The sequence below is a fragment of the Adiantum capillus-veneris genome, chromosome 25 (genome assembly GCF_014529385.1).
Source record: "Adiantum capillus-veneris isolate H3 chromosome 25, ASM1452938v2, whole genome shotgun sequence".
Lineage (NCBI taxonomy): Eukaryota > Viridiplantae > Streptophyta > Polypodiopsida > Polypodiales > Pteridaceae > Adiantum > Adiantum capillus-veneris.
Genome location: NC_140955.1, coordinates 17,523,464 through 17,548,455, shown reverse-complemented (window position 1 = coordinate 17,548,455; position 24,992 = coordinate 17,523,464). Strand labels below are relative to the sequence as shown.

The 24,992-nt window shown below is 47.1% G+C and overlaps 2 protein-coding genes across 7 annotated transcripts in view; one reads left to right on the top strand and one right to left on the bottom strand.

Annotated features, from left to right (window-relative positions):
• LOC147424498 (uncharacterized) overlaps nucleotides 1-24,478 on the top strand; it is a 30,058-nt gene extending 5,580 nt beyond the window's left edge. For 2 of the 6 annotated variants that reach the window (XM_086500782.1, XM_086500784.1), the window contains exon 2: nucleotides 22,347-24,478. In XM_086500782.1, coding sequence (XP_086356908.1) covers nucleotides 22,453-24,174 — 1,722 coding nt within the window. In that variant the 5' untranslated portion in view covers nucleotides 22,347-22,452 and the 3' untranslated portion in view covers nucleotides 24,175-24,478. Of the gene's footprint in view, nucleotides 1-1,857; nucleotides 1,979-17,570; nucleotides 19,778-22,346 lie in introns of those variants that run through there. The other 4 variants (XM_086500787.1, XM_086500785.1, XM_086500783.1 and 1 more) reach the window with 4 other exon arrangements.
• Nucleotides 16,278-17,547, bottom strand: LOC147424499 (uncharacterized). The gene has a single exon (XM_086500788.1). It carries the CDS (start codon nucleotides 17,141-17,143, stop codon nucleotides 16,286-16,288), a length of 858 nt encoding a protein of 285 aa, XP_086356914.1. The 5' UTR covers nucleotides 17,144-17,547; the 3' UTR covers nucleotides 16,278-16,285.
• Nucleotides 24,479-24,992: the final 514 nt, after the last annotated feature.

Sequence of the window (24,992 nt, the reverse complement as noted above, 5' to 3'; positions counted from 1 at the left end):
TAAACCCAGGCCGTCATAACTTTTTTTTAAATGCAAGATGTTTTAAATTTGCCATTGTAATCATTGATGCTCTGCTGTAGTCTTAGAGATGACATCCTGTTCTCATTTTGAGAACCGAAACTTTCCACCTCCCATAGCATCTTATGGTGCCATGCCTGAGCTCCTGGATTTCCATAACGAGTTGCCGATGTGAGAGTTGTTGGTAAGGAATCCGTGTTAGCCAGCACTTGGCAACGCCTTTGGGGTGTTGTGTAGCTCAATATGCAGAATGGATATATGGGTAATCTCTGACTTCCCTCTGTGTTAGTCTCATAGAGTACGTACTTCATTTGGGATCGCTCAAGAAACATGACTGGCAAGAGCTTTGGATTGAGCAGTTGAAACAAAATTGTTGCCCGCACAAACACTCCACTTCACTGAACGGATCCCCTTCGACCTGTGTAGTGTAACCACAATGAGGAACACTAGGACACCATTTGACTTTGCTGGTGTCTTCAACGTAAGACTAGCAGATACCATGAGGGCTTTGTAGCCACTACTGGATGCGTTCGAGAAACGAGTTTCTTTATGCCATCTTCATCACAGATTGCCCTGCAATTATGTGCCATGCACCTAATGTGTCTGATCAGGCCTTCCTCAATCGTCACCACAGTCCAACACAGCCTTCTTAGGAAACTTTACGAAATGCAACAATGAGGCTCAATAAGACAACTGAACAGCCTGCTGACACTTGAGTTTCTTTGACTTGGATAAAAAAAGTATGGACACAGACATCAAAGCTAGGGCCTCCTCTTATACAACGGCCCGGAAGAGTCGAAAGGTGTTGTCTTGTATTTTAGGGCCCTGCAGATACATCGAGGGTGGGGCCTCTTCTTCTACAACAGACCAAAAGAGGCGAAAAGGTGCCGTCTTGCACTACAGGGCCCTCTTCCACAATAGCCCAAAAGAAGAGGAGGAAGTGCCATCTTGCAGAACATCAAGAGCGATGAACGTAAGCGCCAGCCGTCTGTGCTCTGAAGCTAGGGTATCCTCTTCTAGGACAACCCAGAAGACATCAAATCAAGCGTGCACAACGTTGATGAAGGTAATAACTCCTGCTACCACCTGGGATTGGATAAGGGGAGGAAGAAGCGGAGGGGGCAAGAACAGCAGCAGCAACAGGAAAAGAAGAGGAAGGGAGAGGGCACAAGTTTCCTTCGACAGTAGAACGAGGAGGATAGTAAGAGTTAACGACTAGAGGGCACAAGTGGCCTCCTAAAAGGATTGGTCCAAGGCCAAGGCGAGGGTCGATGGAGTTCCCTCATTAAGGACTCTCAGTGGCGTGTTATGGCCCTGCTACCCCTGCGCCTGGTCCTCTTGTTCTGAGCCGTATGCAGGTCTTGGAACTCTGTGCTTTCTTCTCCAAGGCCGTCCAATCCCAGTGGTCTGCAAGTCATTGCCGCCACGGTATGGATAGGATCTTCCTTGCGGGGACAAGAGCTTATTGCGCTTGACACCAGATCAAGAACCTGGCTCTCACTGTCATCCCTGTTGGGGAGTAAATTTGCCATTGTAATCATTGATGCTCAGCTGTAGTATGTTGTAGTCTCAGAGATGACATCCTGTTCTCATTTTGACAACCGAAACTTTCCACCTCACCCATAGCATCTTATGCTGCCATGCCTGAGCTCCTGGATTTCCATAACATTTGCCAATGTGAGAGTTGTTGGTAAGGAAAATGGCTAGACCAATTCCCTATGTTTCTGTGACTAAGTGTAATCAAATCCCCCTCCCCCCCTTCTCTCTCTCTCTCTCTGCCTCACGCAGTGCCGCCGTTGGCAAATTAATGCCAGCCTTGTTAAAATTAGTGCGGGTTTGTGCGCTTGTTGAAGAAAACTTCTGCCATCGTGAGGACGAGAGCATCAGGATGAGAGCATCGCGAGGACGAGAGCGGGAGCAAGTAGTAGAGCGTTTACACGCAAGGTAGGAGGAGCACAAGGTATGCGGACAAGTAGTGTTGTGTGTGTGTGTGTGAGAGAGAGAGAGAGAGAGAGAGAGAGAGAGAGAGAGAGAGAGAGAGAGAGAGAGAGAGAGAGAGAGAGAGAGAGAGAGAGAGAGAGAGAGAGAAATGAAAAGTGAAATGAAATGTTATATTAACGTCTTCAAAAGGCCATAGTGACCTATGAGACCAGAAAGTTACAAGGTGGTGGATCTGATACAAAGTCAGAGTAACAAAATAACAACAGTACAAAACAAAGATATATACTATGGGATCCTAGACTGGTCGATGTGAACTAAGCAAAAATGGGCGGCTTGCTGGGATAGCTGAATCATAGGAGATCTAGCATCGGTCGTTGGCGGATCTCATCAATCTCCTCCATGGTTAGTAGTCTGACCAGGCGTCGTGCATGCTTGGCCAAAGTGCTCCGAACCTTCTGACGTAGCCTCCGTCGATGCTGTGTAGTCCTCCGCAGTCGTGGGCGCTTGGATTTCCCCAGTTTAGTCGCTCGGTCGATCAGTGTGCCTCTGGTGTGAGACGAGGGGGAGCTCTGCTGTGGGAGTGGCTCTTGCGGCTGTCCCCTGTCTGCTCTGAAGAAGTCTGTGATCCGTCTTTGAGACTGGCTAGCCTCGCCACTCATCAGGCTATCTCTGTGTCTGCGCAGCTCGAGCAAGAACAAACCCAGGCATCTTTGATCCTCGTATCCCATGACTCTTGAGAGTAAAACCCTCTCTGAACAAGAAATGGAAGCGGCCTCGTATCTGTAGTAGACGGGGCAGCGGCATGTATAATGCAGCTCTGTCCCAGGCTCCATGTCACACAAGGGGCATGTCCTGGCCTGGCCTCTTCTTGTACTCCGCTGTATCTCCCAGTCTCAATCCGCAGCTGGTGAGAAGATGTGCGTAACTGGCCAATAGCACATCGTATCCCATGAGACAAGTGGGTGTCCATGTATCTAGGTCTCGTCACAAAACCATCCTCCGTAAGCTAGAGAAGGTGGTCTCTGTAGAAAGCCATCTTCGTGCCCAATTCCTGTGCTGGCTGTATCCATGTCCTCTTGGTGCATCCAATGAGTACTGGAATGGTGGCAGCCTGTCTATGTTGAACCCATGCGCCTGAAACCATGATGCCATCTCCCCATACCAGCATGTTGTATCTCCTTGCATGGCTAACTGTCGAGAGGACTCAAGTGCTATGCGAGCATATCTGTCTCTGGGAAGTTCCCATGTGCGGTTTATGAAGGAGACTGATCTGGTGAGCGCCTCCAACACTAGTGGGGGGCCGCTAGCTCTGCTCGGATAATGGCCCCTGGTACTGATGCCTTGGCTCTAATGAGCCACGAGATCATAGAGACGAGAGGTTTCTCCATGTTCCCCCATCCATCTGTGCGACCCGGCCTCCCGTGGTGATCCAATGAAGGTCCCCATATCTCAACTCCATAGAGCAATGCTGAAGCCACCAAAGTGTCAAAGAGCCAGAGCTTCGTCCGGGGCTCCTGAAACTGAATCTGCGAACACATCTTCTCTAATCTACCCAATGCTGCGTGGGCTCTAGTCAGTCTGGTCTCTGCTGCTCTTCTGAGTGAGAATGCAGGTCCGCTAAAAACCACTCCAAGGTAAGTGTAAGCATCTGTGTACTCCATAGTCTCCTGGGCGTATGTGAATGTAGGTGCTGACCTCCTGATCCACTGTGGGGTGGTATTAAACACCATAACCTTGGTTTTACCAAGGTTGACAGACAAACCACTTTCGTGGGCAAACCTATGCAAAGCATCCAATTGACGTTGCATTCCCTCTGGAGATTCGGAGATCAACACTATATCATCAGCATATAACAAAAGTGGAATCCATGTCCCTGCCACTGTGCACCTGTCACCAGCGTGTGACTACTATCTATCCTTTTTGTTGATTTCTTTCTTATTATCTATTTACTTTCACTTTTTGGAAACACCCCTCGGGAAATCTAACTGCCCTGCATTGCATAGCTAGTGTGGAACTGTCCAGAGGGAGTCCAGGCCTGAGGGCAAGAGAGCACTAAGGTTGGACAAGGACTAGGGTTAGCCAAGTGGGGTCATTGACTAGCCAAAGTGGAATCCTTTGCTACAGAGGCTACATTTCAGTTCTGGATGTGGCCGCAGTGTACAAAGAGGGTCGGATGACCTAGAAAGATACAATGGCAGCATCTCCTAAAATTTAGGGAACTGCTATTTTGGGACCTGAAAATGTGTTGGCGTCATTACCTCCGGAATGACAAAGGGAACATTTTCTTACTCTGCCGTGAAGTCAACTGGGCAACCGGTTGGGATATTTTTAGGCGGCAACCCCGAAACGGGAAAATGCTTGTAAAAGTGCCAAGTGGCACCTTCTGGTGCACTTGCCTCATGCAACAAGAAGTGGCGCTGAATTTAGGAGGGCAAGAGCCTCATTTTCAGATTTGTCACAGGTTAAGAGCTATGGAGTGCTTGCTTTCCCTCTTATGCACAGTGCGGTGCCAGGAGTGATGCCCTGCACGCTACGCACTGCCCTCTCTCTCCCCTTTGGCAGTATGTTATGCCCCTCTAGTGGGCTCTTCATTTGACCAATGTACAGTTGTGTGGGTTCATGCGCGATTGCCGAGGCAAGAGCCTCTTGCACAGGTACTGGATTAGCTAGCGGCTAATCCCCCCGCAGGTACAGGTGAATTCGGAGAGGTTTCACGCCAGAAATCTCGTCCGATTCAAAGGGCAAGTAGCCCTACAGGTGCGGGAGCTCGAGGACTTGCTAGGGATGCGACCGGCACGCGGAACGGAGCCCGAAACAGTGAATTACAGCCTGCTGTGTATTTTTGCAGGTTTAGGGTTTTGGCCCTAAACGGACCCTAATACCCCCAGGAGGTTCGGGGACGCAAGGGGACCGCTGTACAGGCGATCTGGCGTATTTTCAGGGCTGAAAACAGAGAATTCAGCGTGCTGCAGATTCTCGCCAGGTTTTGCAAAGTGCCCGTATGCGTCGGGAAAGTCAGTCAATGCGTGGGAATACTGACCGTGAAGGGTTCTAGTACAGTTATGCTGCCGAAATCGGGCTGGAACAGTGGAAATTCAGCCGAGTTTGTGCGGGGCAGCTTGTAGGAACCACAGCGTTTATTCCCTCTTTTGAACAATAAAGAAATACCGAAAGGGGCGCCTAAGTTAGGGGCCAATCTGGTGTCTGTCTACTCATACAGGTGCAATCTAGCAGCCTGTATCCCTCTCCCCTTTGTTGTGTCTTGAAAGTACAGGTAAAATAGACGACTAATAATGGGTGAAAGCTAAATCAAGGTTTAAAGTAAAGTCTACCGCCCTTTTTGGATTGAACAGGCCGGTTACATGGTTCCGTTGCCGGGACTAAATCACTTTTTCCCATAGAAGTGAGCCTTGGTCAGTTTTGGGCTTGAAGACACAGGGGATCATAGACCAGACACAGGGAATTGTAATTATGGCTGACAGACCAGATGATGTGACTGAAGAGGTTTCCTCTTCACAGGGTCAACAGACACATGAAGTGGGTGAGTCCTCAAGACCACCACAGACTGATGATGATATATTCAGGACCCAGTTGGCTACTGCTGTGGCTATGTTCACACAAGTAATGCAGAATCCGAGGTTTTTAGCCTTTCTGCAACCTCCGGTTCCGTCTCAGCAAGTTGGGTCACTGGATCATATTCAAAAGCCTGTTAAGGCTCGAACACAGGTGATTCATACCGCACAGTCAATGGAAACACCTGTACACTTGACGGAGAACATGCAGTCTCCACAACGTATGCCTAAGGTGCAAGAACAGGTGGCTGAGATGCCAGTTTTTCAAGCTGTACCAATTCAGCCCGCCACCTTTCAGCAGCCTATAGCTGGTTCTAATGGGCAGGGAAGCAACTTACAGGCTATGCAACAGGTCTTCCCACCACCTTCAATACACCCTGGCTATTTTGGAGGTGGATCGGTATTCCAGAGCATGGCTGGTCATGCACCTGGAAATCAGTTTTATACGCCAGGAACAGTGTTTGCGGGTGCTCAAACGATGATGCCTAACCCCATGTACAGTGTCATGGGTATGCAACCAGGGTTTCAAAGCACTCAGGGACAATTTGGGATGCCACAAGCAAATTTTGGCATGGCTGGAATTACAAATCAGCAGCCAAATATGGCATTTCCAGGTCAAGTTAATAGCGGCCAAGGAACACAGATGAACCCTATTAGTGTTCCCATGTTTCAGTCACTTCCATATGACAATTTAACGCCGCTGGAGAGGCCAACTCCGTACAAAGAAGGTGGCAAAGGTGTGTCATTCACGACCTTTACAGGGTTTGATGACAGGAAGAAGGCTCTTTCATTCCTCCAGCAGTTTGATAAGGCCTATGCAGGGGGAAACTTTACAGAGGCTTCAAAGGTCCGCAAGGCAGCCACTTTCTTGACAGGGAATGCGGGACAATGGTGGACAACTTTATTGCTTCAAGGGCAAGCTCCGTCCACATGGATTTACTTCAAGCAGATTTTTGCAGCAGCATGGTTATCTGATGATTTCGAAGCAGATGTCATGACAGAATGGCACCAGCTTAATGCTGCCACTTGCAGAAATCTGGATGATTACAATCGGAAGTTTTGGAAAGCTCTACTTCCAGTAACTTCCTATAGGTTTGTGCCATTGACAGAACAGATTGAAAAATACTGTTGTGGCCTACCTAAAGGATTGAGAAAGTACTGTACGAAGACAAAAGTCACTACTTTGACGCAGCTCATCGAGGTAGCAAACACTGGCAATGGTTTGCTCAAGGGAGAAGATTGTGAATTTAACACTGGCGTCAAGGCAGGATCAGGCAAGAAAAATTCAGCCAAGAAGCACGTTCCCAATGAGGCTCCTAAAGGGACTCAGGAGTCGGCCAACACAGGGAAAGACAAAGCTACGGCTGAATCAGAAAAAGGACCAGCAAAGAAATGGAAAAGACGTTTTCCTCGCAAGTCAGAAGAGCAAAAGAAGGTCCTGAGGACAGAGAACAAATGCTTTATATGTGAGCAGCCTGGCCACATCGCTTACAACTGTCCTACAAAGAAAAGGCCAGCTGATTCTGAAGACAAGGAAGACAAGAAAGGAAAGAAGCCCATGGCTGGTCTAGTGCCAGATATGGTGGGCGACAAGCCAAATTCAGATGCAAGTGAGCTTTGCAGAGCATGGGGAAAGGTTAGGGATCAAACAGTGCTTATCTTCTTTGATCCAGGTGCCAAAGCCAACTTCATTTCCCCAGAATTGGCTTCAAAGTTGGGAATCAGACCTGAAGAGATGGGGTATACAGCAGAGGCAGGTTTGGCATGTCCTGGCCATACAGAGGCTGTGACACCCATCATTGGAAAGTTGCGTCTACATATCCAGTCCTATGTAGATGCTGAAGAATTTTACATCATGCCACTGGACGGATGTGATGTGTTGTTAGGTATTCCTTGGTTATTTCGTGTACAGGGAATCATGGATGCCTACAACAAAAAGATCACTGTACAGAGCAGGGGAAAGACTCACATTCTGGATGTAAAGCTTAAAGGGGAGTCTATTCCTACTGTATCAGCTTCTGCTATTACTTCTGTAATGAAAAAGCATCTTTCTGCGTACTTGGTTTTTGCACGTGAAGTGTCAGATTTTGATGAATCAAATTTATCTGTGCTAGATAAAGAAAGGTCAATGTTTTTACAACAGTATAGTGACTGTTTTTCCGATTCATTACCGTCTCAATTACCGCCAGAGAGACCGTATGTGCATCGACTACCGTGCACTGAACAAGAATACCATCAAGAATAGGTTCCCTATACCTAGAATTGATGATATTATGGACAAATTAGAAGGAGCAGCTATGTTTAGCAGGATAGATCTAAAGAGTGGGTATCATCAGATCCGCATTAGATCAGAGGATGTGCACAAGACTGCTTTTAGAACAACGTTTGGCCTTTACGAATTTTTAGTGATGCCCTTTGGTCTCACAAATGCTCCTGCTACGTTTAATAGGATGATGGACAGAATTTTCCGTCCACACCAGCAGTTTGTTGGTACATTCTTTGATGACATGATAGTCTACTCAAAGAATGAAGAGGAGCATAGGCATCACTTGGTCATTGTATTCAAAGAGCTACGCAGTCATAGGTTGCTCATCAATGCAAAGAAAAGTGAGTTTTTTCTGGAAGAGATTCACTTTCTGGGACACATTGTCTCAAAGGACGGTGTCAGAATGGATCCTGCAAAAGTCGAAGCGATCAAGTCATGGCCAAATTTGAAGACGGTGCATGATGTCCGAAGCTTTTTGGGACTATGCTCCTATTACAGAAGGTTTATCCGAAATTTCGCTGAGATTGCTTCACCTTTACATGCTCTTCAAAAGAAGGCAGTCACCTTTAGATGGACACAAAAAGAGATTTCAGCTTTTAATCTCTTAAAGGAAAAGATGACTTCGGATCCAGTCATTGTGTTGCCAGATCTTAGGAAGTCATTTGTGGTCCAATGTGATGCCTGCGGTAGTAGCATTGGTGCTGTGCTAATGCAAGATGGCAGGGTAGTAGCCTATGAGAGCAGAATTTTGCAAGGGCCAGAGATGACCATGCAGGTCTATGAGAAAGAGTTACTGGCTGTGATTCATGCGCTCTTAAGTTGGAAACACTACCTGCTAGGTGCAGATTTCGTTGTCCAAACGGATCATCAGACCTTGCGATACTTCTTGACACAGACAAAGTTATCTGAGAAGCATATGCGATGGGCAAATATCTTGTCCATGTTCCATTTTCAGATTGTGCATGTGGAAGGCAAGAAGAACGTTGTGGCTGATGCCTTGTCAAGAAAGCCACAAATTTCAGCTGTGTCGATTCCTTATCATCATGAACTTGATGATATGAGAGAACAGTATGCAAATGATGAAGATTTTGCAAGGGTCTTCGAGCAACTAATGGATGGACAACGTCATGAACACTATCTTCTTAAAGACGGGTTCATGATGATGCATGGCAGATTGTGTGTCACAAAGCCATTGCGACGCAAAGTTATGGAAGAGAGTCATGTCCCACCGTATGCAGGGCATCGTGGTATCGATGCTACAGTTAAAGCGGTTGAGACATTCTTCTATTGGCCTACATTGAGAAGGGATGTGGATGCCTTTGTGCGAGAATGCCTAATATGCCAAAAGGTCAAGTTTGACAGGCAAAAGGCACCAGGGTTATTGCAACCACTACCTATTCCAGATAAACCATGGGAAAGTATTGCTATGGATTTTATCTTTGATCTTCCAAGAACCCAGACAGGAAATGATGGTATTTGGACCATTATTTGCAGATTCAGCAAACAGGCTCATTTTATTCCTGTCAGGAAGAAGATAAAGCCAGATCAGATGGCACGCTTGTTTATGAGCAATATTTTCAAGTATCATGGCATGCCACAGTCGATTATTAGCGACCGTGATCCACGCATGACTAGTTTGTTCTGGAAAGGCTTGTTTGAGAATATGGGTACCACGCTCAAATTCTCTTCGTCATTTCATCCTCAAACAGATGGGCAGTCAGAAGAGGCAAATTCTACTGTCCTAGATCTGCTGAAGTGCTATGTGTCAGAGCATAAAGGAAAGTGGGAGCAGTATTTGCCATTGGTGGAGTATGCATACAATAATACAGTGCATTCATCAACTGGCAAGGCACCTTTTGAGATAGTTGAAGGTGGCAAGAAAGTTCCTCCCATACTGCATACAAAGGACAAGATATTTGAAGCAGATAAGTATGTTCAAGACATGGATGAAATGTACAAGAAGGTCAAAGCGGCCTTAGAAAGGACTCAGGCAAAGCAAAAGAAAGCAGCTGATCGTCACCGTCGTGAAGTGGTATATTCACTTGGTGATTGGGTGCTTCTACGGTTTGAAAAGGCAAGGTTAAAGAAGATGAAGGGCAAGGAAAGACTCTTTCCAAAGCTCAGCATGCGTTACTATGGGCCTTTTCAAGTATGCGACATAATCAGTGATGTTACATATAGGCTGAAATTGCCTGACAGTTGGAAGATTCACAATGCGTTTCATGTGAGTCTTCTCAGACCCTATGTGGGTGATGTGCCAGAAGATATACCAGCTGAAGATCAGCCGGAAGTCGAGGAACTTGACGAGATCTTGGTCCCTGAACAGATTTTGGCACACAAAGAAAGGAAAGTGAAAGGCAAGGTTGCTAGGCGTTACTTGGTAAAGTTCAGAAACTATCCACCAATGGATGCTAAGTGGATGGAAGAAGGTGAACTTGCAGAGTCACCAACTGTGTTATCACTTTACCTGGAAGCCTTCGATTTGCAACCTACCTTGACCCCTTGAGTTTCAAAGCTAAATGGATTGTCAGTGTGACAATGGCTTCTGAAACAAATGATGTACATGGTATTTAAAGTGAGCTCAAATGAAATACCTGTTACATGAATGTTAGAGCTGTACAGATTGTCAGTTTGGCAATTGCTCTTATGGAATGTCCAAAAGTTTGGTTAGTGCTATAGAAGTGAGTATTTCTTGTCAGTTTGTCAAGGATACAGTGATTGCTTCTATTGAAGAGTACATGTGTAACTGCATTCTTAAACTGTCGGTTTGGGTATGCTCGAAAGTGTTACGGGATCCAACGTGTACTATAAGACAGTGGCAAAATGTGCAGCTACCATTTTGTCATTGGAAAGTTAGTGACTCAAAGCAATGGCAGAGTGCGAAGCTACCACTATGTCATTGGGACAGGGTTCACACGCAGGCAATACATGAGTCGACGAGGTGTTGAATACACCAGGGTTGACAATGAGCATGTATGTGTCGTATATGTGTCGACAGGTGTTGAATACATCAGTGTTGACAGTAAGCATGTACGACATAGATGCAAACGAGGACGTTTGAGATTTCAGGAGGGGGGTATGTCACCAGCGTGTGACTACTATCTATCCTTTTTGTTGATTTCTTTCTTATTATCTATTTACTTTCACTTTTTGGAAACACCCCTCGGGAAATCTAACTGCCCTGCATTGCATAGCTAGTGTGGAACTGTCCAGAGGGAGTCCAGGCCTGAGGGCAAGAGAGCACTAAGGTTGGACAAGGACTAGGGTTAGCCAAGTGGGGTCATTGACTAGCCAAAGTGGAATCCTTTGCTACAGAGGCTACATTTCAGTTCTGGATGTGGCCGCAGTGTACAAAGAGGGTCGGATGACCTAGAAAGATACAATGGCAGCATCTCCTAAAATTTAGGGAACTGCTATTTTGGGACCTGAAAATGTGTTGGCGTCATTACCTCCGGAATGACAAAGGGAACATTTTCTTACTCTGCCGTGAAGTCAACTGGGCAACCGGTTGGGATATTTTTAGGCGGCAACCCCGAAACGGGAAAATGCTTGTAAAAGTGCCAAGTGGCACCTTCTGGTGCACTTGCCTCATGCAACAAGAAGTGGCGCTGAATTTAGGAGGGCAAGAGCCTCATTTTCAGATTTGTCACAGGTTAAGAGCTATGGAGTGCTTGCTTTCCCTCTTATGCACAGTGCGGTGCCAGGAGTGATGCCCTGCACGCTACGCACTGCCCTCTCTCTCCCCTTTGGCAGTATGTTATGCCCCTCTAGTGGGCTCTTCATTTGACCAATGTACAGTTGTGTGGGTTCATGCGCGATTGCCGAGGCAAGAGCCTCTTGCACAGGTACTGGATTAGCTAGCGGCTAATCCCCCCGCAGGTACAGGTGAATTCGGAGAGGTTTCACGCCAGAAATCTCGTCCGATTCAAAGGGCAAGTAGCCCTACAGGTGCGGGAGCTCGAGGACTTGCTAGGGATGCGACCGGCACGCGGAACGGAGCCCGAAACAGTGAATTACAGCCTGCTGTGTATTTTTGCAGGTTTAGGGTTTTGGCCCTAAACGGACCCTAATACCCCCAGGAGGTTCGGGGACGCAAGGGGACCGCTGTACAGGCGATCTGGCGTATTTTCAGGGCTGAAAACAGAGAATTCAGCGTGCTGCAGATTCTCGCCAGGTTTTGCAAAGTGCCCGTATGCGTCGGGAAAGTCAGTCAATGCGTGGGAATACTGACCGTGAAGGGTTCTAGTACAGTTATGCTGCCGAAATCGGGCTGGAACAGTGGAAATTCAGCCGAGTTTGTGCGGGGCAGCTTGTAGGAACCACAGCGTTTATTCCCTCTTTTGAACAATAAAGAAATACCGAAAGGGGCGCCTAAGTTAGGGGCCAATCTGGTGTCTGTCTACTCATACAGGTGCAATCTAGCAGCCTGTATCCCTCTCCCCTTTGTTGTGTCTTGAAAGTACAGGTAAAATAGACGACTAATAATGGGTGAAAGCTAAATCAAGGTTTAAAGTAAAGTCTACCGCCCTTTTTGGATTGAACAGGCCGGTTACAGCACCTCTATCACCATCGCTCTCAATGTAGTGAGAAACCTCATCCACATACATACTGAAAAGAGTAGGAGAGAGCGGGCAACCCTGCTTCACCCCAATAGTGGAGTGAACTGGTCTAGAAAGTCCGTCAGGGGTGCGTACATGCCCTACTACTGATCTGTACAATGCCATGATCCCCCAAATGAGCTCTGTGGGTACTCCCATTTCCTGTAATCTGCGCATCAATCTAGCTCTGGGTACTGTGTCAAAAGCTTTGCGGAAGTCCACAAAGCTACAATAGATCCGTCTCCCATGAGATCTGCCCTCCTCGATGATGGCCCTGAGTGTCAAGATATGGTCAAGAGTAGAGAAGCCTCTCTTGAACCCTGCTTGCCCAGTTGCACGCATTCCTTCCCTCTCTGCCCATCTACTCAGCTGTTGCTCAATAATGGATGCATACAACCGTGCCAGTGTGTGTCGCAATCGTGATAGTGCGATAATTCCCAGGCTCCATGGGGTCTCCTGACTTGAAGATAGGTACGATCGTAGATAGGTTCCAAGTGTCTGGTAGGCCCTCACACATGGCACGGGTAAACATAACTGCTAGAAGCTGTGCTAGTAGGTCTTTGGCATGCATGAAATGCTCAGCGACTAAGCCATCATGATCATATACTCTCCCAGTCCTCATCCTGTCAATAGCTTTCTTCACCATCTCAGCGGTGAAAAAAGCACATGTTTGTGGGCATGGATCGGGGGGGTTGGGAAGGGGCGGCTCTGTGTACAAGATGATGCGTACTGACCCCAGATCTCTGTGGAGGAAATAGCAGGGGGGGGGGGGGGGGGGGGGGGGACTGCTCATGAGAGAGCTGCCACGCCTCACGCGAGTCCTGACTCAAGAATAGCTGGTATAGATCCTGCTCGAGTCGAGCCAAAAAAGCCCTCTTCTTCCGCCGCACCAGGCGTCGGAAGTCAATCTGTGACTGTCTGTGAGTGACGTCCCCCAAAAGCACCTACCTCCCTTTGAAGTCTGGCTCTAGTCTGGCGGCACTCCTCATCGTACCAGTTGTTTTGAGGCATGCTCCCTGATGGGCATTTCTGCTTAGGCTGGGTGTGTGGGTATGCCTTTGCTGCTGCATCATGTAATGTCTGTGTCAGTATAGTAGTTAGCTCCTCCAGAGGTCGCCCCGGGTCCTCAATGCATAGGCGTCTGTAGATCCCGTCTATGTATACAGAATCTGTCTCCCGTGTGAAGGTGTAGCGAGTAGGGGCTGCTACCCGTGGCCTGTGTGCTACACTGAACTGGAAGAAGATGGTCATCGACACCAGAGCGTGATCCACTGCCACCCCGACCGGTCTGGGCCCAACTGTGAGATCCTGGATATTAGAGATGAGATTCGATTGTGCCATGACATAGTCCACTGTGCTGGCTCCATGTCTGTGTGGGAAGCATGTAAAACCTCCCGCAGCAGGAAATCTCTGTAGGCCATTCAAGATGGCCAATCCACGTGCGGTGCCCATGTCTATCAGGTGTCGCCCATACTCAGTATATTCCACATCGTGTGATAGTCTGGACAGACCCATCTCTACAACATCTAGCTCTCTTAGCATCTGTGAAGTATCATAAAACACTGTCTGGTGATGGGCAGTCCTAGCATTGAAGTCCCCTAGGATGATAATGTCACCATCTCTAGAGAACTCCCATATGTCATCATCCAAAATAGAGAAAGGGGACTGTCCTTTGGGTGATGCATAAACTGATGTACTCGGGGGAAAGTAGCAAATAGCAAGGTAGAGATATCTGCCTGTCTCTGCTTTCAATCTCACCCACATGTACCTAGCCTGCTCATCCCTGCGGGCTATATGTATCAATGGTTGTAGATCCTCTCTAAATAACACTGCCACTCCCCCCGAGCCTCGTCCTCTGTGCTCTGAGCGTGTCTCCTGTCTGTAAGCTGTCTCCCACCTGTATCCCTGATGTGAGGCATGGATTACCTAGGGGCCTGGTGTGTCTCAGAGTAAAAGATGATGTCTCTTCCAGTAAAGCTATCCTCAAAAGCACCCACGTCAAGACGCATAGATCCATTACAATTCCAGGCAGCCACTTTGAGTGTGGTCCCATAAGTCTCGGACCGTCATGTGGAGCGTCGCTCTAGTATTACCACTCTTCCATCTCGATAAAAGGCAATCTTGCCTTTTCCCCTTGCCGTTCTAATCTCCGGCATTACTTCCTGCATATGAGCGATCTGCGAGAGGGTGAGATCATCCCCGAGAAAGATGCCAGTCTCTTTAAGAGTTGGTATTTTCTTCAAGAAGGACTTCTTCGCTTCCATGGAGGGAAAACGGAGAATGAGTGCTCTTTCTTTTGAGGTTTCCCCACTGCTTCCATTTTTCTTTATGTTGCCCACTCTCCATGCTCTTGTGTGCGTCGGCTCATGAGCCCCCATCAAGGCTATGAGTTCTTTTACCTCTTCGTCCACATTGCCTTTGTCTTTAAGACCGCAAATTCTCACATGTAAAGCGTGCGTCTTCTTTGCTCCTCCTCTAGTGTCTGATTAATGATAGTGGGTGTGGACGTGGGCGTTATCTCCTTGCCTTTTCCTTTCTTGGCCACCTTAATCCATTTCTCGGCTTCATCCGCCTTCTGTTGAGTTTTGGTAAGAACATCCACCCAAGAAGTCGTCATTTCTTTGTGTTGCTCTTCTCCCTCTTTAATGGCCCGTACTTGCTCCTTGATCGTGTTGATTTCTTCGATTACTGAGGGTTGCAGTTCGCCCTCTTCCAGTGTGTTTCTTGATCGTGCTTCGGCGAGATCTTTCTTGAGTGACGCAATCTCTTCATCTTGAGTCGTAATTCGGTCTTCCAGCGTATTTATCTTGCTCTCTTGGATCAGCACGCGTCCTTCTAGCATGTTTATTGTGCCCAAGAGATTGCGGTTCATCTTGGTAATGGTCTCCGTCATTTCCTCTTTGCACTTTTGAATGGCATCCTCTAGGGGGTCGGCTTTATCGTTCAGCTTCCGCATGCTCGATCGCCGTCCGAAAAAGAGCCACTAAGCGCACGTGTGCATCCACCCTAGCAGCGGGTGTGGTAGCTGGGCGAGTGGGGGAACGCGAGGAGGTATGGCAAGGGAGGGGCAGCGATAGAGTATGGACGAGAGAGAGAGAGAGAGAGAGAGAGAGAGAGAGAGAGAGAGAGAGAGAGAGAGAGAGAGAGAGAGAGAGAGAGAGAGAGAGAGAGAGAGAGCTTTATTTACGTCTTTTAAAGGCCGAAGTCGGCCTATGAGACAAATCAATGTACATCTAGTGGTAGTCTGGGTGTCCGGAAAAGAAAATGCTGAAATGAAAGCTAATCTAGAACTGGGATGTGCAGTGTGGTGGTGTGGGTATATATGGCTCTGGCACCGCAGATACTGACCATATGAATACATGGTTGTGGATGTAGCTCTGTCACAGAAGAAAATGACTACCTTGTGCTGAATGAAAGTAAAAGTGTGAGGGCATACCCGTATCAGAGCTGGCTAGTAGTGTGTAATGGGTGATGGGTATAAAAAGTGGTACATGGGGGGGAGGGGTTGAAAAACCCGATGTAAGTGGGTGCTCCGATGTGTGGTGGAGCGGGCCCTCTCCAGCTGTTGCTCATGAAGTGTACGGATCTTCAGTATATCCTGCTGGTATAGACGAGGCCGTCGGTATCCTAACTCCCGGGGTCGGCGTCGTGCTCGTTGTGCCTCTGCCTGCTCGAGTGTCAGCCCAATCGTCCTCGGCTGTGTGGGATCCCCTGAAGTCATTCTCTGGAAAAACTGAGTGATCGTCCGCTGAACACCTCCAATGTCATGTGGTCGTGGTCGTGTAGACTCCTCACGTATATGGAGTGCTCCTGTGATGAAATGGCCCACATGAGTCTAGTCTCTCCTTCTCATGCATGTCTGGAGAGTGCCCTCAATCCCAAATCTCTGTCTAAGCTGGGCATCGTAGCATGAAGTGCTCCTCCGTCTCCACCTCTGTCTGACACACTGGGCAAGTCCGGTTCTCTTGTGGTATGCCTCTGGCTCTGCCCCGCTCAATCTCAAGCTGGTGTGATGAGACTCGGAGCTGGCCGATGGCTACCCGTAGGTGATGTGGCATGTACTGCTGCATATACTGAGGAGTGTCTATGAAGCCCTGATCTGATATCTGGAGAAAATGCTCATGATAGTGGAGCATTTTCGTCTGTAGTGGCTGCTTGGGGCTGATCCATGTCCTCTCAATGTAAATATGGGAAATCTCCTGCCTGATGATCCTATTCCTCTCCTGATGAGTGAGAGTATAAGTAGGTGCATGGATGTCATACTGGAGGGGTGGTAGTCGATCTATATCAAGCCCATGTCTAGTGAACCACTCGCTGGTCTGTCCATACCAAGAAGAGGCATCTCCCGCCAGTGCCATAGACTGTGATGCCTGTAGTGCTCCATAGGCAATGCGGTCCCTATCCATACTCTGTGGTCTATGTAACAAGCAAACCGTCTGAAACAGTGCCTCTACTAGCATAGGTGGGACTGCTAGCTCTGCTCTGACTATATCATGTGGAACGGACGGCTTGCTGCGGATCATTGTGGAGATCATCAGTACTTGTGGGCGCTCTATCAAAGGCCAGATCGAGTCTGCCAAGCCAGGTCCCCATATGGCTGCCCCATACATAAGAGCCGGTGTAACCAGAGTGTCAAAAAACCACCCCTTCGTACGGGGCTCTTGAAAGTGTGCCTGGTGGCACTCTCTCTCCATCAATGCGAGTGCGGAGTACCCCCTGGTCAGTCTGTCTCTGGCTGCTTGTGTCATGGAAAAGGCCCCTGATGCCGCGGTAAAAGTCACCCCCAAGTAGACATATGAGCCTACAACCTCGATACTGTCACGTGACACATCCCAACCCTATGTGTCCGTGGACAAGCTACACCATAACAGGGTTCCCGTCAGTCAAGTCAGTTTAGATTAGCAGTGATCTGGCACTTTGTGAGTCTATTCGTAGACCGTGCATGCCCAGTCACTTAGCATAGATGCATATCCTCCGGTTGCACACAACATGATCATTGGAATTCCCATCAGAATCCATTAGCATCAGTTAGGGGAATTTTCCAATGCATTTAGCCTATTTTCCTATTTTTTGGTATTCTCACTTATTATTTTTAAGTGACTTTCCAACAAAAGTAGGTAGGGCAATTTTGCTAAGTTAATATATAAGCAAACCCAAGTTAGCACTTTCTGGCAGAAGAGGCAGCAGGAGCTTCCCGCTCAACAGGCAACTTCTCAGCAGTACCCCCCTCAGCATCAAGATCCATCGCCTACACCATCAGAGCCCTAGTGTTTTGGATGCAGACATCAGCCCGGTGTGTTCTCTTGCAGTTACTGCGGCCACATCAGATCCCCCGCATTCCCCCCCTTGCATGATCGCCCCACAACACCCTCAGCCCAGCATTTTTCATTGCAAAAACGCTACCCCTTCATCAGCGTTTTCCATAGCAAAAACTCCAGCCAATCTCAGCCTTTTCCAGCGAATTTCAGCATTGCCTAGACCTGCAGTAACCAGCATTTTTCAGCCTCCATCATCAGCAGAAAACGCAGCTAAAACAGGTACCAGAGTCAGCGTTTTTGGCCTCAGCTTGACCCCCGTCAGACGCATCATTTTCAGCCCTTGAAGACAGCCATAAACAGAGGATTTCAGCCCCGAAAGAGTCCATGAAAATCAGTAGATAAAAGTCCACAGATTTCAGCCACCAAGTTGTCGTCGTCATCACCGTCGTCGTCATCGGCAAGGTCCCATTTGCATCAGTCCATTGCATACGCATTGTACACCTTTGTGCAATCAAAGTAGACCACTCTCGCCGACGAGAATGGGGCCTTCGGAGGAGGGTTTTACAACCTCTCAGGTGTCGTATCTCTTCTCTCTCCTTCTCTCAGTCTCATCCACTTGCACACAATATCCACTCACTTGTTCGTGACCACAACACTCTACAAGACGGAAAGCTCTCTCTTTCCCTAAGAACTAAAAGGAACCTTGAGCAATAAAGATCACTAATCTTGAGAAAATACAACATTCATTCCGCTGCACCTTACATTGGTATCAGAGCTTTGGAAGTGTTCTACATTACTCAAGGAAAGAACCACAAGAACCACAAGAATTTTTTTTGCTTGTTGTGATCGCACGAACCCAAGTTTACTTGGACGTGGCGATTCCTAATCGTGTTTTGTTGAAGAGTGACAGGAATCCCAAGAAAGAAGGGCTTGTCCAGCCTCCCCTTGTGTCTCTTTTCACTCATTGAGAGCGGACCGTGCACTTAGCGGCCGGCCAATCGACGTGAGGTGGGAAAAAGCAACCTTGGTGTGAGCGCAAGGCCGCCAAGGGGTGCGCCCGCAGAAAAGGGTAGAACTCGGGTGAAGAGAAGATCCTTCTCCAACGCGATTTGCAAGCTCAAGAAACCCTCAAGAACCTCAAGATCCTCAAGAACCCCAGAACTCAAGAACCTCAAGAACCTCGAGAACCTCAAGACCCTGAAAAACCAAGTTCCTCGTGAACTTACGAACCAAAGATCCTAGTGCATGGTCGTCACCCGAAGCGGCATGGATACTTCGCATTCAGGTGATGAGCATGAGAGAAGCGACGAAGGATTCTCCCCACCAGGATATTTTTCCAACCCTCCCCCTTCGCCATCTACGCCACGAGTTGTCCTCACTCCTATGGAGATGATGGTCAAGTCGATGTTGGACATGATGGCACAACAACAAGAAATGAATCGAGTTGCATTGGCACAATTCGGAAGCAAAGCAGAAGAAAAAGCAGCAAAGGACCGTGCACAAGAAGCCAAGGACCGCGAGCGCGATGAAAGAAACGCCACACTGGCCGCAAAACAAGAAGAAAATCGCTTTGCTCAGGAACGTGAGCGCATTGCTCTTGCCGCAAAACAAGAAGAAAATCGACTTGCTTTCGAACGCGAGCGCGATGAACGAGAGGCTCAAAGGGAGATTCGTCATCAAGAGTTTATTTCCCACATCCTAGCCTCGAAGACCGAACCACCCAAAGATCGAGGAAGTTCGTCAAGTGGCGCAAGCCACGACGCGGATTCCAACCATCCAGTCACAGAAAAGTTGACTTTCAGTAAGTATGACGGTAAGATGGATGCTATAGTTATTCATTCTTGGTTGCATCAATTTAATGCTTATTTTGCAACAACTAAGAAGACAGGAAATAGCAAAGTTTTGACGGCAGCTATGTACCTTGCCGGTGATGCCATCAATTGGTACCTATCCACAGCCTATCGTGGACGATTCCACAACCTATCATGCTTGCCTTGGAATGATCAGGTCCTCATGTACTACTGTCTCTTACCTTTAATACTCCTCGATGGATAGAAGCAGCAGAATTATGCCCAGAACTGTGGTTGGAAGTTCCAGAGATGATCTAGCATGCCACTGGATCTGGTTAGCTACCTCTCCAGTCTAATGACCTTAACTGCTTGCTTCTCTAACCGAGTTTGGTGTTTACCTGGTTAATTCTCCAAACTGTAAACCCAGGCCGTCTCGCTTCTCTAACCGAGTATGGTGTTTGCTTGGTTAATTCTCCAAGCTGTAAACCCTGGCCGTCATAACTTTTTTTTAAATACAAGATGTTTTAAATTTGCCATTGTAATCATTGATGCTCTGCTGTAGTATGTTGTAGTCTTAGAGATGACATCCTGTTCTCATTTTGAACTGAAACTTTCCACCTCCCATAGCATCTTATGGTGCCATGCCTGAGCTCCTGGATTTCCATAACGAGTTGCCAATGTGAGAGTTGTTGGTAAGGAATCCGTGTTAGCCAGCACTTGGCAATGCCTTTGGGGTGTTGTGTAGCTCAATATGCAGAATGGATATATGGGTAATCTCTGACTTCCCTCTGTGTTAGTCTCATAGAGTACGTACTTCATTTGGGATCGCTCAAGAAACATGACTCGCAAGAGCTTCGGATTTAGCAGTTGAAACAAAGTTGTTGCCCGCACAAACCCTCCACTTCACTGAACGGATCCCCTTCGACACGTGTAGTGTAACCACAATGAGGAACACTAGGACACCATTTGACTTTGCTGGTGTCTTCAACGTAAGACTCTAGCAGATACCAGAGAGCTTTGTAGCCACTACTGGATGCGTTCGAGAAACGAGTTTCTTTATGCCATCTTCATCACAGATTGCCCTGCAATTATGTGCCATGCACCTAATGTGTCTGATCAGGCCTTCCTCAATCGTCACCACAGTCCAACACAGCCTTCTTAGGAAACTTTATGAAATGCAACAATGAGGCTCAATAAGACAACTGAACAGCCTGCTGACACTTGAGTTTCTTTGACTTGGATAAAAAACGTATGGACATCAAAGCTAGGGCCTCCTCTTATACAACGGCCCGGAAGAGTCGAAAGGTGTTGTCTTGTATTTCAGGGCCCTGCGGATACATCGAGGGTGGGGCCTCTTCTTCTACAACAGACCAGAAGAGGTGAAAGGTGCCGTCTTGCACTACAGGGCCCTCTTCCGCAATAGCCCAAAAGAAGAGGAGGAAGATGCCATCTTGCAGAACATCAAGAGTGATGAACGTAAGTGCCAGCCGTCTGTGCTCTGAAGCTAGGATCAAATCAAGCGTGCACAACGTTGATGAAGGTAAGAAACTCCTGCTACGGCCTGGGATTGGATGAGGGGAGGAAGAAGCAGAGGGGGCAAGAGCAGCAGCAGCAACAGGAAAAGAAGAGGAAGGGAGAAGGCACAAGTTTCCTTTGACAGTAGAACGAGGAGGATAGTAAGAGTTAACTACTAGAGGGCACAAGTGGCCTCCTAAAAGGATTGGCCCAAGGCCAAGATGAGGGTCGATGGAGTTCCCTCAGTAAGGACTCTCAGTGGCGTGTTATGGCCCTGCTACCCCTGCACCTGGTCCTCTTGTTCTGAGCCGTATGCAGGTCTTGGAACTCTGTGCTTTCTTCTCCAAGGTCGTCCAATCCCAGTGGTTGGCAAGTCATTGCCGCCACGGTATCGACAGGATCTTCCTTGCGGGGACAAGAGCTTATTGCGTTTGACACCAGATCAAGAACCTGGCTCTCACTGTCATCCCTGTTGGGGAGTAAATTTGCCATTGTAATCATTGATGCTCAGCTGTAGTATGTTGTAGTCTCAGAGATGACATCCTGTTCTCATTTTGACAACCGAAACTTTCCACCTCACCCATAGTATCCTATGCTGCCATGCTTTAGCTCCTGGATTTCCATAACATTTGCCAATGTGAGAGTTGTTGGTAAGGAAAATGGCTAGACCAATTACCTATGTTTCTGTGACTAAATGTAATCAAATCCCCCTCCCCCCCTTCTCTCTCTCTCTCTCTCTCTCTCTGCCTCACGCAGTGCCGCCGTTTGCAAATTAGTGCCAGCCTTGTTTTGGTTGTTTGTTGTCTGTTTTCTGTTTTTGTTGCCTGCTCTTGTTGTTTTTCTATGTTTTGTCAGTTTGTTGTTTTGGCTGCATGTTTTTGTTGCATGTGGGGAGGTGTGTGTGTGAATACTTGTGGGTTTTTTTGCATGTTTTTGCCGTTTTTCTACTATTTCAAGGTTTGGACATAGCATTAGGGTTGAGGTTTCCTTCAGGTCGGTGGGCTGCAGTGCTGGGCTTCATCAACCTAATGATCAGTGTACGTTCTTCAGCCGAATTGATTTCACTGCAATCAAAATGAGCAGCACTGATTGTGTGATGCTGATTGCTGTTTGTGCTTTTGGTCCTCATCTTCGTTGGCTATACACAGCAAATCTGTTGTATATAGTATGCCTGTTTCCTTTCTAGCAGCAAATGTTGAAGTCAGTAGGCAGTCTTTTAAACTGCTTTTCATTAAGTCTCAAATCTTCTTCTGTTATGTAAGCAAGCACTGTTCGAACATTTTATTTTTATGGATCTTGGGAAACAAGTTTGACATCTTCGTTGTAGCAAAACATGTAATCACTGGGCTTCAAGTGATCGTTCTCATGATTGCATGACATAACAACAGGTTGGTGGTCCGCCAAACTCTGGAACGCGAGGCTTGGCAAGGTTGAAAGTCTGGCGCTTGGAGCTAAAAGCCAGGAGGACTGTATTAGGACCTCAGGAAAACCATTATGGTGGCTACAAATCTCGCAAATGTCATGGAGGAAAGCCTTCGTAAAGAAAGGTACTTTCCAATACGAAAAAGGAGGAGTGCTTCAAAAACCATCCCTGTTGGAGGAGGGAGAACATCAGACCAATTGCTGAAGTGGACATATTTTGATTATGAAGTCATGGAATTTTGGGAGAGTGTTAAGGGGACACTCCAATATGTGGAGGTGGACTCATCTGCATACCCGAGACAGGGGTATCACTACAGTCACTGTGATGGGCTTCGTGACGAGTCTGAGGTTCGAGGAGCATGCCGGAGAACCATATTTGATTGTGTCAACAAAGCTGCAGGCAAACTAAAATTCAATGCAATAATTAATGCAGCTTCATCAAGCAAAGTTACACGATCAGCAGTGGACTACGCAGCATTCGTTCTGAAGAAAAAGAAACTGAACCATTCACAAGGACAGTCCGAAGATGAGTTTGAAGAGGAGAGCAGTTCTTCTGATGAGTCTTTTGAGGATGAGGAAGAAGTGGAGAGCAGTGAAGAGGAGTCTTCTGAGGATGAAGAAGAAGCAGCCTCAGAAATTGAGGATGAGGAAAAGGAAGAGGAAGGAGTATTAATCCCAATTGAGATAAAGGGAATTTGGCAGCTTTTTCTCAAAAGAGGACGACACCTTTGTGATATGTTTGAAATGGGAGGGAGAGAGAGGAAGAAAATAATCAATGCACTATCACAGATTTATTATTACATGGTGGTGGAAGAGGTTCAGTATGGAGCCTTAACCTCCAAGGAGCAACATGTATTTTTTTTTAGGACTGCAGATCCAAATGACAAGACACTTTATGTATCTAAGACATTTGAGGCGAAAGACAAAAATCCCACGGTAAAGCAATGCTATTTGTACATGTTGTGGAGGGCGAAGGATGGTGATGTAGTGAATGCATCACAAGTTCCAATTACACAACCTTCTCAAAAGTGGGTTCTTCCTAGAAACATTGTGATGTTTGATCAAGCGTTAGAAGCAAGAGGAAGGCAAGGTGGGACAGGAGGAGAAAGAGGAAGACAAGCAAGAGGAGGAAGGCGAGGTGGGACAAGAGGAAGACAAGGCAGAACAAGTGAAGTGAGGCATGAAGCTATGGGGAGAGCAGAGGCAATCATTGACGATGGTAGGGATGTTGCATTAAAGTGGCTCTCTCACTTATCGGAGTTTAGACTTGAAAGCCTAAATTTAGGCAAGGTCATAAAAAGAGGTAGTACATGCATTGTCAGATGTGGAGTGATAGATGGAGTGGATGTAGTGGTGAAAATGTTCGAGTTTTTTGAATCTATCAAGTATCTTCCTCATTTCAAAACTGAGATTGATGCATATGAGAAGCTTGCATCATTGCAAGATGAGATTATTCCACAGCTGGTGTGCTTTGGTACAGTTTGGGGTGGTACCGTAGGATTCATTGCCACCAAGAGAGAGGGATGCAGTCTAAAGGGAATAGACCCCTCATCTCTTCATAAGTTAACTGCTGCTTTGAAGGAAATACATAAGCATGGGGTTCTTCACAATGATGTACACCTTGAAAACATTGTGTATTCAGAACCTGCATGTAGATTGCACACATTTAAGATTGTGGACTTTGGAAACAGTGTCTTATTTCCTAATCGCAGTGATTTGGAGAAGGAGCATGCAAATTTCATCTCTCTCTTGAGAAAGGAGGTTCAAAGATCGCGCAAGAGACAAAGATATTAGGTGGAGCAAATGTGCAACTGATGGCAAGGCTATGTTATAGAGGTTTTATATACAGAGCCTGTTGTTAAAACATATTGTTTCATGTGGGTTACAGACATTTGAACTAGCCAAGGATGGACCTTTGCATCATAAGTAGCTCTCTCATATCTTATAAGAGAGACATACCACTGGATTTGTGCCTTTTTGTCAGAGATTCTTCGTTTTGTTGAGGACACGCGAAAGTCAAACTGTGTGTCCCTTTTCAAGTCTCTGACAGGTATCATTGTAGCTAATTGAAGTGCAATACTCTGCCTTATGATGTCCAGCAAGTTGGTAGGTGTGCATAATCTTAAAATTCAGGAGAAGTTTACCTAGCTATTCCTGCTTTTCTAATGTGGAGCTTTCTTGTCCTTCACATCATAAGTCTCAGTTTTGACTGTTCTTTTAGCTGCCAGTAGGTTGGGATTTTAAGAGGCAGAGTCAGTCTAGAGTCAGTCAAGGACTTACACATGCAAGCTCACTTTGCTCCTTCTGAGGAGCATTAGTTTAATGTCCACCAGTGGCGATGAACAAGCTAGCTAAAAGGCTCCAACTGCGCATTGAATGTGTTACTTGCCTTCTCCCTATGTGCTAGGCCTCGTGATGGCCTCCTTGCATCTCTGGAGCTTTGACAGAAACTTAGTATGCAAACCTTTGGGTAAGTGTGTCTGCTTACATGTGTGCACATTTATGGCTTGTGTGTGAGCTTATGTTGATACAAAGTTCTACACCCAGTACTGGATGCCGATGATGTCAGTGGGGATGTTGTAGTAGCTAGTACCTACCATGCATGATGGAGT